A 14,077-nucleotide genomic window follows, 5' to 3' on the forward strand; every position below is an offset into this window, starting at 1 on the left:
TCTTTTTAAGTAAATCCCATCAGATCTATATTTTACCACATTAATGAACTATACTTAAAGTATTCTTGTAAAGGTATTAAAGTTTCATCATGAACTATGATTCTGAACTATTTTTACTGTTGAATAATGAAATGCACAGTAGATCTTTCAACAATGCTGTGGTAATTGCCATTCTGAAGTATACTGATAATTTCTGTATGATCACTGTTACTAAATAAATTAATTTGCCACGGTATCCTGATGTTTTTAAATATATCAATCATGTTAGGTAAATGTTTCCTTTGGTTACCATCTCGTAATATTTACTAAGGCATATTTGTATATATTTTAAGACACAGACTGTATTTTAATGAAATGTCCTTTTCTGTGCTTTACTTCTGCTTTGCCTTCAGCATGTAGTATCAGTACATATTTCACTCTTGATGAAAACAGTTTAATGAGAAAATGCTTTAGAATTAACCTTTAACATTTTTGCATACATCATTTTTGTTTTAATATGTGCATCTAATTGTTTCCCTTAGGTGCCATAGTAAGGTAATTTTAAGTGACATTTAAATCTCATTCTACCTCTCAAGTTATTAGATTATGTAATGTTGCCTGGGACTTTTCAAGTGTTTGATGTACAGCTTTTTTTTATTAACTGCAAGAGTTAATTGAAGACTGGAAATAGTATTACTATTCTAGTGCTTGAAAAAGTAACTGAGAATTCCTGAAATGACTCATTGAGTCATTATATGATTTTAGTTTCTGCAGTGAATCTGTTCAGTTACATTTGTTTTTTTCATTCTAAATAGTAAGAGCATTTTTCTATATTGTGTTCTGGTAGAAAAATAGGCAATACAGCATGCAACTTCCAAAAGAAGTCTGAAGTTTAAACAGAAGCACAGAATATTTGATAGATGAGACTGAATTAAATGCCAAATATGAGTAATCTGAAGCAATACAAGGAACGAATGGACAAGTATGTGGTATCTAAACACAAATGATTTCTAGAAGGCATAAACTTGAGAGCCATAAAGTTGCCTGCTTTTAATGTGTAGACACATTAAACTTGGTCAGAAATGGTCAAAGGGAAGTGTTGATGACAGTCCAAGATAAAACTGGTTTTGCTTGTTTGCTGTGCTTGTCTTTTTCAGACAGTTCAATAATCTTGAAATTACATTGTGATGAGTTTTAGTTGTAGTGCCAGGATGAATTACACTCTTACCAGTTGGGTTTTGTGTGATGCAATGAAATGTCTTTTTAATAAACAGCATGACACTAAAACACTGAAGAAGTGGATGGCTGAAGTGGATGTTTTTCTGAAGGAAGAGTGGCCTGCCCTTGGAGATTCAGAAGCACTGGAAAAACAACTTGAGCAATGTACAGTGAGTATTACCTGCCTGCTTGGCAAATATTCAGTTCCTCTCTATGAGCCTGGCTTATACAGAAATTACACAAAAGATTGCTGTTCCTAAAAATAAATTTATGTTGTAAGGGGATTGTCTTCTGCAGTGTATTTGAACTTCTTGCATTTCTTGGGTTTGAAGGAAAATTCAGTTAAAAACTTGGAAGCTTTGCTATCAGGAGGAGGCATACAGTGACAGTTTCATTATAGAATGAACAACACATTGAAGAGTACTTACAGCAAATAATGTTATAGCCTCTAAAGTCAAATGTTTATTTACTTTGCTGACTTTAAAAGCATAGTATATTTATTTTTTAAGCTGCATAATCTGTACCAGAAGATCTTTTTCTGTATCTCTTACTCACACATGATTTAAAAACTTTTCTAACTGTAAAGTTCTTAAAGAACTTGCAGGAATTGTAAATTATATCCATTCTTTTTTCACTAAACTTACAAGTTCCAGGATTTTATCCCAGTAGTGTTTTAAAGCATTGCAAAGTATCGATACTTCCATCACAGAGTTTATGAATTCTTTTTCCCGTCCCAACAGAGTGTGTAAGTGCAGTGAATCTTGTAATCCATGACGGTCCCTGTCCATACGTTCAGTGGAATTTACAAGTTCTGTAAATGTTCTGGCAGGATGTGTAAATATTATGAAACATACACAGCGATCTTGCAGAACTGCAAGCCTCAGACATTCTCCTAGCCATTATTTAAATAAGAATTATCATAATTTTTCACTTTTATAATGGAATGCTCTTTCAGAAATGTGAATAAAAGATCTAGGCATTTTTCATGTTTTCAACCAAAACCAGGGAAGCATTGTAAAAGACACAATATATGTAATCTAACATTATATATGTGTGTATTTTTAGTACATACATAAAACTTAAAAATTAAATACTTCTACCTTGCAAATGAATTATGTTTGGCATAGCATAGCTCATCACATAACAGATGTTCTTCTTTATTTATTTATTTTCATAGATAGATCTGTTGATTATGCTCATTTGATTGGAGATCTGGACCACAGACATGACAGAATCCCATGTAGCCATGTTTTCATAGGGATACTGTATCTGAAAATTTGTGTGAATGGCACTTGCCTAATCTTCTGCTATTCTTTTAGGCTTTAGTAAATGATATCCAGACAATCCAGCCCAGTTTGAACAGTGTTAATGAGGTCGGGAAGAAAATGAAGAGTGAAGCAGAGCCAGAATTTGCTTCCAGAATAGAATCAGAACTAAAAGATCTCAATGCTCAATGGGAACACATTTGCCAACAGGTATCAAGTCTCCTGCTGTGACTGGTTCTTTTTAAATTAGTCATCATGTTTCTCATTGGCAAAAACTGTCTTTCTATGCATATCCAGTAGATATGAAACTGAATTAGACATATTTGTTTCGCGTTATTTAAGCTTATATTTAGGAATTGCAATTTAGCATGTAGCAGTATATGTAAAGTATATTTATTTATATTATAGAACAAAATCTTACTATTTTTATTACAAAGTTGCATACTAATATCTTAGATCTTAAAAGTAATGTAATTTATGGCTCCTTAAAAACTAGATTTTTGAAAGTGTTGTTTAGGCAAAAAAAAATCAAGTTCTCTATTTAGTTCTGTGTTTTCTTCTGCACTGCCATAATCACGTCATTACTCCAGATAAAATAAGACAGTAAAACTGTGAAGAGTTCAGAATTCAATAGCTTGGAATAGAGAGTACATGCACATATACATGTGTGTAAATTTTTCTCCAGTAGTCACATGAATTTAAGAGAAAGGGTCATAACAGGAAAGGATGGTTCTTTTGTTTTAATTGAACTCATTATTAATAAATAATTATACAGTATCAGGAAACTAAAAATTACAGTTATTTAATTGACGGAGTTTGGATTCTTATTCTTTATGATAGTTGAAAGGAAATTTCTCTCATGCTGTATTACATTTAAATTTTTCCTACCTGCTTATTCTCTTGTCTACCTTTTTAACATATATTTGTGTAAAACTGTTACTTTTTGAGATTGTCTAACATTTTCTAAAATTGATTACCTGATATTGATATCTATCTTTGATAAGTGCAGCAATGTTATTAGTATGGATTTAATTTGGTTCTTTTTAGGCTAAAGTATTGTCAAGTTAATGGAGTAGCTTTGCTTCAAGTACCATGTAATCTCTTTTCTTAAAGGCCTATGCTAAGAAGGCTGCATTAAAAGGTGGTTTGGATAAGACTGTGAGTCTCAGAAAGGATTTGTCAGAGATGCATGAATGGATAACACAAGCTGAGGAAGAATATCTGGAAAGAGATTTTGAGTATAAAACACCTGATGAATTACAGAAAGCTGTTGAGGAGCTGAAGGTAAAGATGAACTAATTCCTTGAGCTGTGTTTAAAGTTCTTTTTGAAGCTTTCATTGTAAAGAAAGTCTTTATTTTAGGTGGGTTTTATATAGAACCCCCATTAAGGATTTCCTAATATAAATATTCTGTACCCAGCTATGTTCAGACTGTGACACCTTGAGCTATGCAAATAACCAGATCATTTGCTATGCATCCCTTCACCTGCTCCTGATGATTCTTTTCCCAAAGGATTGCAGTCACCTCTCCTGTCACACAATAGAGGAAATCTGGACCAGAATTCCTTGTTCATCTTGCAGCCTGTTTCTACCCACAGCTAGGAAAGCCGAAAGCCAAGAGTAACCTAGTAAACTTCTTCTGGCAATGGCAGCCTGATCCCAATTATTCTGGTTCATGAATTTCCTCAGACCCAGAGAGAAAGGAAGTTGTCAGGGATACAGTTTTAGTTTAATGTTTTTGGGCCAGATAGTTCTCATCATAAATTCCTGTGAAAACTGGTATACCCTGATGACACTATGTATACATCATTGTTTCCAGTAGTGATATCATTACAGTCATAGACACAATTAAGCACTCAGAGGAAACAATGCAAGGTGTGAAAATCTTATAACTTATTATTGAGACCCCATAGCAAGGGAGAAAGTAGTAAAAGTGTGAAATACCTACTAGAGAAAAACTTTTTTCTCAATTTTTCTTTCAATGCAAGTTAATGACAGTGAGAAGGAGAGAAAAATCATTCAGGAATATTTTCCTTCTTTTGTGCCTTGCTTGTGATTTTACTTTTAAATCTGGGTACATGAAATTGTTGCACAACAGATTTTTTTATTTTTTTATTTTATCATTTGTGGTTCACAAATTATGATGGCAAAGTTATTTGGAGCATTTCTGGGGGGGGAAAAATACTGAAGTGTTTCACTTAATCATCATCATCATGGCTAGGCTTCGCGAACAAAGATTTGAGAGGGGCTCTACCCACGCTTGCTACAAGCGCGCTGATGGCTAAAAAGGCCAATGCGAGATAGACAAGTCCGGTTGCAGAACGTACAGCAGAAAGACTCCCCAGGTGATATCGACAAGACGCGATTCTTTCTGCGTTGTCTTTTCTCCTCGAGAGTGATCCTGCGTGTGTTCTCAAAAGCAGCAGCAGCGTTATAGATGGTGTGTCTCCAGGCCTCTCAACTGGAGGCCAGGGTAGACCAATGGTGGTGGTCAATATTGCCAAGGCTGAGGGACTGTTTCAGGCAGTCCTTGTATCTCCTCTTCGGGCCTCCTCTCTTGCGGCAGCCAGTGGCAAGTTCCCCATAAAGCACGATCTTAGGGAGGCGATGGTCCTGCATCCTGGAGACGTGCCCTGCCCAACGCAGCTGAGTTCATGGGCAATTAGAGCAGAGCGGCGCTCAAGACGTCCACTGTTACCCCTTGAGCCTGCGCAGTGGATTTTTTAGGTGAGGCTCAGCTTGCGCAGAACTTTACTCCTGAGGTTCATCTGCCAGGGCCTAGCAAGCTTGGACGGTGACAGTGAGGTCCTCAGGACGTAGGTTTAATTAGAGTATCCTTCTCTTGGATGGATGGCCTTACAGGGCTAAGCGAGCTCCATCTGCCCGAGTTTGAAGTTAGAGTTGTCCTTCTCCTAGGATGACCGCCAGAAGGCTAGTGAGCTCATCCTGCCCATGAATACATTTGATTTCACTAAATAATTGTGAGATGTTAATTGTATTGAGTATTGTGTATTGGCAACAAAATGAAACAAAAGTTTTTTGGATGCATTCAAGATTGTGTCAGAAAATCTGGGAATGAAGTGTCTCTTTTGTTGTGCTTTGTTTTGTTGTTGCAGGATTGTTTGGGGTTTTTTTCTTCCTCCAGAATTCTGCCAGAAAATTCTAACAGTTATAGAACTAAATTTCCTTCTTATGCTTTTCAGAGGGCAAAGGAGGAAGCCATGCAGAAAGAAGTGAAAGTGAAGCTTATTACAGATTCTGTTAATAATTTTATAGCAAAGGCTCCACCTGCAGCTCATGAGGCTTTGAAAAAGGAGCTTGATGTTCTGATTACCAGCTACCAGCAACTCTGCAGCAGACTGAATGGAAAGTGGAAGACTTTGGAGGTTGGATATCTTGTCAGTCATTGTATTTATAGCCCTTCTAAGTGCAAAAAAGTGAGGTAGAGAGCGCATAATCATATGAGATCTTGAGAAGCTCAAGGCTATCCTCACTTTATGAGCCATACACAAAATTATTTTGAGAATCATATATGCTGGAGACCCATGTTAAAAGAGAAGCCTCAGACATGACTCAGGATGGAGACAGGAACTGCTGGTCATTGTTCTTATTCTCCCTGAGACTAAGCCAAGAATCTGGCTTTGTAGCAACCCTGTGATGTCTTCAGCAGCTCCTCTGGGCTTCTCTCCTCCATGGTTTAGCATTTTGATTCAATGACCCTGAAGCTGGACAGATGGTGTTATCTCAGCAGGGGAACACATTTATCTACTGGCAGACTGAGTATGTCTCACACATTTTGAGTTGACCCTCCCTTTTGGCCAACTCCATTGCAGATTCTTGACATGGGACTGCTTGCATATTATGCAGTAGTCAAAGAGAATTAGGTATGGGTTTTTTGCTGTGAACTAATTTGCACTAACTGACCTCATATAGGACAATAATATAACACGATAAAATTTATCTTGTCTAAATCTCACTGTGGAAAATTAGGTGTGTAGTCTAAACTGGTAATCTATATTTCCCCTGATCACTGATGATGTATAGTTGAATGTTAATATCCCTCCATAACTGCCTCCTAGACCAGATATATTTGATGTGAGCAAAGTTAGTTAGGTGAGATGAATTGCACTCTGGAAAGCTTGATCTGCCAAGAGGGTAATGTATTTCAATAATATTATTTTAACTTCTACTAACAAAAAGAAAAAAAAAAAAAGGAGGAACTAAAAGATGATTTATGGGAAGTTTAACCATTTTGTTTATGTATAAAGTGCTGTTTTTATCTGCTTATTTAAGTATCTTCAGGCACTGTATAAATAAAATATTAGACAATAATTTAATTCCAGGGGAAAAGAACATTTTATAACATTATGTTTAGTACTCTAGCACTTAAGTGGTCTATAAATTGCACCAAATGTGTTTTTGAATTAATTCCCATAGAGATTTCAGTCTGAATTCTTGAAAGCTGTGGTTTTAGACATTTTATGAACCTGTGCTTTGTGTAAGTAATATATATTGAATAATTAAGCAATCTAGCTGCATTTTATAATAAAGACATAAACTTCAAACATGGTTATTTAAAAATTCTTCTATTTTTTTTATTTATATAAGATAATTTACAGAAAACCTGTAAAGTGGATAATTCATGAGACAAGATTCAAGTTGTGTTTTGCGGAAGTGTTCAGTTTTTCATGTTATCTTCTGTGGTTTTGTTCTGTTTAGCATTTCATATTAATTTGGATCATGTGACTGTTGGGGAAAAAAATCAACTATATGGCTTCATAACTGTCAGATATCAACCATGTTGTTTTGGGGATAAAGCATGATTGTTTTCAGTATTTTAATGAGTGAAAGTTAGCTGTGAGATTTTTAATCTCAATAAATACTTTCTTCCTCAGGAGGTGTGGGCATGTTGGCGAGAGTTGTTGTCCTATTTGGATGCAGAAAATAAATGGTTGAATGAGATCGAACTGAAGCTCAAGGCAACTGAAAATGTCCAGGGAGGTGCAGAAGAGATTTCTGAGTCTTTAGATGTAAGTGCTGTCTTAAATAATACCAAATCATATGTATTGATAAATTGTAAATCACACGGCATGCTAAACAAACTAGTATTCAACATTGTACATGAACCAGGTGAGAATATTTGGAAAGTCCTGTGTTCTCACCTGATTAAAAAAATAAGTGTTTGAATTTAAATGCACTTAAATGAAACAGTAACTAAAACCTTTCAAATTGGTAGAAATTAAGTTAATGCTTTTAGAGGATCAAAACATAAAATGTTGCATTGATTTTCCATTTTTGCTGTTAAACTTCATCCATTTAGATACTCAGGGTTTTCATTTTGAAGTATTCAACATAAATACTACAAATACTCTCACAGAACTCACTGAGCATAGTCCACATTTTAAAATTAAGCAGGCAATTTATTGCATTGTGGAAAATCTTTGGGTTAGGTAATAATTTGTTTTCAAAAAAACATTTGTTGTCAAGAAATGGGATATAAGTTTTTAATGTTTTTTTCTCTACTTTTATTCTGTATGTAATGTGAAATTTCCTTTTTACATTTTTAAGGCAAATTATGATTGCTCTGTAGAATGTTATTTACAAAAAGGAAAAAAACCTACTTTTTTGACCTTTTTTTAGTCTTTGGAACGTTTAATGAGACATCCAGAAGATAATCGCAATCAGATTCGGGAATTGGCTCAGACTTTAACAGATGGTGGAATCTTGGATGAATTGATCAATGAGAAACTTGAGAAGTTCAATACTCGATGGGAAGAACTTCAGCAGCAGGTATGTTTAGTAACTGACCTGTCTTCTGAGGACAGTCTAGCACCATAAAAAAAAAAAAAAAAAAAAAAAAAAAAAAAAAAAAAAAAAAAAAAAAAAAAAAAAAAAAAAAAAAAAAAAAAAAAAAAAAAAAAAAAAAAAAAAAAAAAAAAAAAAAAAAAAAAAAAAAAAAAAAGTTATCTTCTTGGTACAGTTCCTAAACAGTACACTTCTAAGAATCATGGTAGAAGTGGTTCACATACGTGTGGTGGGCTAACTTCTGCATGTAGCAAAGCACCACACAACTGCTTAAAGGCAGATACACACCCTGGAATTCTGGTTCTTGGTATTTCTCTTTTTTTTTTTTTTTTTTCCTGACTTGGAGTTAAAAATGGAAACTTTGGAGAAGAAAACAGGGGGTTTCCAATTTTTGAAAATATGACTTTCAAACAGTCTTGTTGAGTGATGGTTGAATACTCTTCAGTCATAATTATCATAGGCATTAAATCAAAAATCGTGAAATCTGCAGAGATTTAGTGTGAAAACTACAACATGAAGATGTGTGAAATTCTGGAAATAATTTAGATGAATATATAAGTAAATTTATTAGAAATTTATTCACTTATTTCCAGTTTTTTCAAATATAACCAAAAATTGGGGGGCAAGGCTTCTTTGAAAGCTTTTTTGAAAGCTCAATCTGATATTTAGTAGTTAAATACTAATAGTGAGATCTGACTCTGAAGTAGAAAACCCCTTTTTTTTCATAGGCTCCTGACGCTGAATTTTGTATGCTTCTTGTGTAGTCTGTTGAAATCCAAGCAGCTTGCATCCTTCTTGCATAAAAATACATTACAGGCACATAACACAATTCAGCTCATGTTCAAGGTCACTCTACTTCAGACAGGCTAATAGGCTATCCTAATGTGATGAAGTTATTTGGGTTTATTTGAATAGTTGTGCAGGTAATTACTAAGACAATAAGCTCATGTGGGCAGAGACTGATATGTGAAATATTTATTCACTACTAATAGAGCAACCAAACCAACCCACATTCCATATGAATAATGCTGCAAGATTGCTAGTGACATAGAGATTCATTTTTAGAGGCAGATAATGGCTTTATGTTTGCACGCCTTATCTTCTTTAGTTAATAAAGGCTGAGTGTATTTAGTTTGCTTTTGAACATTTGAGGGTGACTGATAAGCAATGGATACCCTATAGTTACTTTTCAAGGACTGATTCATTTACAACTCTATGTATGGTTCTAAGAAACACTGAAGAATTTGAAGCTAATATTGCAAGTGGCCATCATCCCCTGTAATGATGAAAGTGATTCACATCCTGTCCAGCAAATTTCAGAAATGTCAGTCAGATATTCTTGGGAGTAAGCTTGCAAAAAACTGTACAAAACATTTTTGTTCAGAGGGCTTTACACTAGATTCAATTATTATTGTTGGGTACTGTTTCTTCATTTCTTTTAGGACTCCCCTGAAAATTGCCTTCTTTGTCTCTCAGAGAGCACAAATTTATCATTTGACACAATTTTTCTGTTGTGTCCTCCTCTCAAGAGGAGAAAGGGTATTTCATGCCCCATCTCTATGCGATTGCTTTGAACGCTGCTAAGTGGGCTGTTTTGGGGAGTTCTGAGGCATTATGTTTCTGCAGTGATAACCTAAAGAGATAGAGAACTCATCTTTGGTATAGTTTGCTGTTTTGGAATACAGTTGATCAAAGATGAATATACCTTAATGGATGAAAGATCAAATATTTGTAGTCCCTTTCTTGAAAAGCACACTGTGAAATATTCCTAGAATTTACAGAATTAGTTCTATCTTGGAGGGTATTAAAAATTCCTGGGCCCAAAAATAATTCTTTGAATTTAAAAAAAAAAAATGTTTCTAATTTGTGTCTAAACTCGAACTCCAATCAGCTCTGATTCAAAACAAAAAATGGAGATTAACACATTAACAATTTGATTAAAGACTTACAGAGATGTTGTAATGTATCTCAGATACAACCATTACAACACCAAGAATCAGGTTAAATTTTAAAGCAAAGTTAAGAAGAAATTTAAAGTTTCTTAACTTTTAACATTTTAACTTTACCCTGTGGTAAAGTTATTTCTCAATAGGAGAGCCAAAACTGAGCCAAAAAAAAAATAAAATAAAAGTTAATATTTCTACCTTTCTTGTCAGACTCTTTTCCACAAATTAATTAGGTGTATCCTATCATCTAATTAATGAATTTTCTTCTGCATTTGGAATAAATGTACCCTGTGGTAAAAGTGCTATTACTTTCAAAAAAGTTTTGTTCATTTTTTCTACCACAGCACAATTACTGAGTACTGCCTCAACAACACTACTTGGTTTTAACCACAGAATTCTAACCAACATCTTAGTAACTGTATGTGTGACTAATGTCATGAAATACATGACAATGTCTATAAATGGAGCTTTTTAATATTCGACATCAAAGAATGAATTCTAGTCATAAGCAACTGTTTGAGCACCTTCAGTTTTCCTGATTTTTTGGCCACCTCTCAGTGCAGCCTTTCCCTTAGTATGATATTTTATATGGGTAATATGCAATGTTACTATTTCCTGTATTTGCCATTGACCTTTGTTAAATTTTAAACAATTTATACAATACCTCATATCATAAAAAATGTTATGTTTATCATTAAAACCCCTAAAAATCTATAAAAACCTGTGCAGACCTAAAATTCCCTAAATATTTTTTCTTTTATCTTTCATTCTTAGAGTGGCTAACAGCAGCTTTTTTTTCCTTTGATTTTGTTTTCCTTGACAGCTGTCAACGTTTCACTGGCTCAGAAATAATTAAGCAGTTGGTTATTTTCCTGAGATTTTCTATTTAGCAATTAATTGTTAGACACTTCTCTTAAGAGACCAGAGCCTTCAGGTTTATTGACTATGATCTGATAGCAGAGCTGGAGCTTCTTGTTGTGTCCCATTTATACACCGTGATGTTAAACCATCTATTTGTTTCACAGGGAAATAGAAGAATCATAATCTTTCAGGAAAAAAAATAAACTGACCAAAAAACTCAAACCCACCCAGAACATCATAAATGAAAATGTTTTTATATTATAGTATATAAAATTTCAGCTCTCACTTTTCTTTATAAAATATGCTTATATAGATTTTCAGATGAACAGACATATGAGTTTTAAGGAAAAATTTGAAACTCAGGCTCACAGATGTATGTCTATAGTATGATTGCCCCTTTTTGTAAAGCATTCTCATTCTTGTCTCCACCAAATTAAAGCAGCACCTATTTATATCTGAGAAAATCATCACAAATATGACAGTGCCATTTCCCACCATTTGACTGTATGACTCTGTGATGGTTCGGACTTGGCTCCCTGCCAAATGCCTAACCCCCCAGTAGCAACCCCTCTCTTCTCCCCTTTCTACTTCCCCCAGGGCAAAGGAAAAAAAACTATGCAAATTGAAGAACCCGAAAACCAAGCTAGTTATATAAAAAATATATTTTATGTATATTACAGTTAAGATGCTATGTACACAGCAAACAGGAATCCAAACACCCCCCGAAGGGATAGGGAAAGGGGAAAAAGGGACAAAAGGAAACAAAAAGGGACACCGAATAGATATGCACAATCAAACCTGAGAACTAGTAAAATAACTAGTAAAACAAATCTCACCATGTCCCTTAGAAAGCAGGCTTGGCAGACACGGCCAGCACTCTCCAAGCTTCCACGTGGCAGGTCAGGGAATGCTGCAGGCATCGCCTTAGATAAGCGAGACCAACGCAGGAACCCACTGTTCCCGAACTCCGGCGGAAGAGAAGAGAAACGAAGGCCGCTTCTCCGCTCCTATTTATACCACGATTTACGTAAAAATTGTATGGAATACTGGGAACACTGCCCCTTCCTTGGTTACAAACTGGTAACCAGGGAAGGCCTAGATTAAAACCACCACAGATTCTTTTCCCCCTGCAAAAATAATTCTCCTCATTGACCACTGAACTCACATCTTGGCCTGGTTATCACCCATTCACCTAAACTGTTCACAGCTTTGGGAAAAACATACTTTCACCTCATTTAGAAGGTACAAAATGCCATACAGGTTCTCAGGCTGTAATCAAATTCTCTCTGAGGACAATGAAAGGTGAATGTTTTGTCTTTGCGTGTGTTGTGTGCACATAAAGATATCATAAGCATGAATATATAATTATCTGACTTTGTTTGAAATCTAACTGTAAAAATTCAGTCACACTCGGGAAAACATTTGGTGGAATGTTTTCTTATCTTTAACTTCTTTAATATTTGATCCATCATGGGAATTTTTCCAGTTGTATTCTGAAATGGGATTTTGATAGACATATGCTGATATCAGCACGGAGATGACAATTTTTCATCACCACGTATTTGTCGTACAATTTTAAGACTTTTGAATTTACATGCAATTCATTCCTTCATTGCATGCATGCAGTCTGCTTCTAAGGCTGGCAGCAAATATACCTGTACTTAAGCAAGTCCCTAGTTGCAAACAGTAGTTAGCATGGGTCAGCATTTAACAGGGGCAGGTATTGCTACAAAAGTAGTTTTTCAGATGGACTTAACATCAGATGTGTGTCCAGTATATTGAATTCTCCAAAAAGTACAGTCACTTATTTTAATGACTCATAAGAATGGAACCTTTTCATGTTAGTCCTACCAGTTAACCACAGAGATCAGTAAAGGCAGAGAGGTAGCCCGTGGGCTGTAGAAAGCTACTTATCCTGTTTTGTGATTTAATGTGTCTTTCAAAGTACCGTATAGTGACGCAAAGGGATTGATAGAAAGTGATTGTATCTTAGCCAGGCTTACAAATTGATAGTAATGAGTGCCAAGGTAAATGGAAGCTGTGTTTTTTAAATTCAGCTGTGTTTTTTGAAATTCACTGCTTTGAACAGGCTGAGAACATTGTGATATAAGAATCTCAAGTCAGATGAAGATAAAAGTCATTTAAGTAGCAAGCCTTAGTACTGTATTGTGAAGTTACACTGGTTTAATGGTTCATTTAGTAGGATAATAATACCTTGGTGGCTTAGGTGCTCCCATTAACACTGACAGCATGAGTCTGATATGTAAAGCTGCTCATTTCCCCAGAAGGTTCCTGGAACTGGCAGTGATGCAAGATTATCTGATCAGTTGTTCTGAAATAGCACAAAGCAGCTTACAAAAACAAATATAGAAAATACTGTTTGGATCCCTGTCCCTTAACTAAGTCAAATAGGTAGCAAGAATGCTCACAAGAAATAATCTTTCTCATTTGTTACATGTGAGGCTCTATAAGAATCTGAGCTCCATGAAGAAGGTACAGATATATCAAATATTCTCACTGAAGTGCTGAGAGATATTTTTGTTCAAGGCAAGAGTTGTAATGAGTATGAAATCAAATTAAAGTATAGCTGGCTTACCAGAGAGAAAAAGGGTGATTTGACTTGAAAAATGACAGGACACCTGGAAATGTTATTTAAAGAGTGCTTCCTTTCTCTTTTGATTCATGTCAAAGAAAGTCACTTTATTCTGTGGTCAGCAGTATGGCTGAGGTTGTATAGGAAAAACTGTGTTGCATTTGAGATTCTTGGTAATTACTGGGTGTTTTGTATAAAGCAGAAACTCTTCTTAGGCAGTTGCTGTAGTGTAAGTAAAATATGAGTCTGCAGGTAGACACAATGACAGATGCAAGAAAGTAACAGGTTATTTATTACCTGTTAAATGCCATATTAAACTGTTATAAATAGTAGTTAAAGCTGACTCATTTATGTCAAGTGCTTAAATATATGTGTGTTGTAAGGACAACTTGGAAGGAGAATTTACTATT

The 14,077-nt window shown here is 35.0% G+C and overlaps 1 protein-coding gene across 10 annotated transcripts in view; it reads left to right on the forward strand.

The window, feature by feature from the left end:
* DMD (dystrophin) overlaps positions 1 to 14,077 on the forward strand; it is a 996,724-nt gene that overhangs the window by 351,490 nt on the left and 631,157 nt on the right. For all 10 annotated transcript variants that reach the window (XM_027888128.1, XM_027889056.1, XM_027888040.1 and 7 more), the window contains 6 exons: positions 1,254 to 1,367; positions 2,517 to 2,672; positions 3,576 to 3,746; positions 5,666 to 5,848; positions 7,358 to 7,492; positions 8,103 to 8,252. In XM_027888128.1, the coding sequence (XP_027743929.1) occupies positions 1,254 to 1,367; positions 2,517 to 2,672; positions 3,576 to 3,746; positions 5,666 to 5,848; positions 7,358 to 7,492; positions 8,103 to 8,252 (909 nt within the window). The remainder of the gene's footprint in view (positions 1 to 1,253; positions 1,368 to 2,516; positions 2,673 to 3,575; positions 3,747 to 5,665; positions 5,849 to 7,357; positions 7,493 to 8,102; positions 8,253 to 14,077) is intronic.

Source organism: Empidonax traillii, unplaced genomic scaffold (assembly GCF_003031625.1).
Source record: "Empidonax traillii isolate 1590-97213 ecotype Southwest subspecies unplaced genomic scaffold, ASM303162v1 scaffold1:size7828297, whole genome shotgun sequence".
In the NCBI taxonomy this organism is placed as follows: Eukaryota; Metazoa; Chordata; class Aves; order Passeriformes; family Tyrannidae; genus Empidonax; species Empidonax traillii.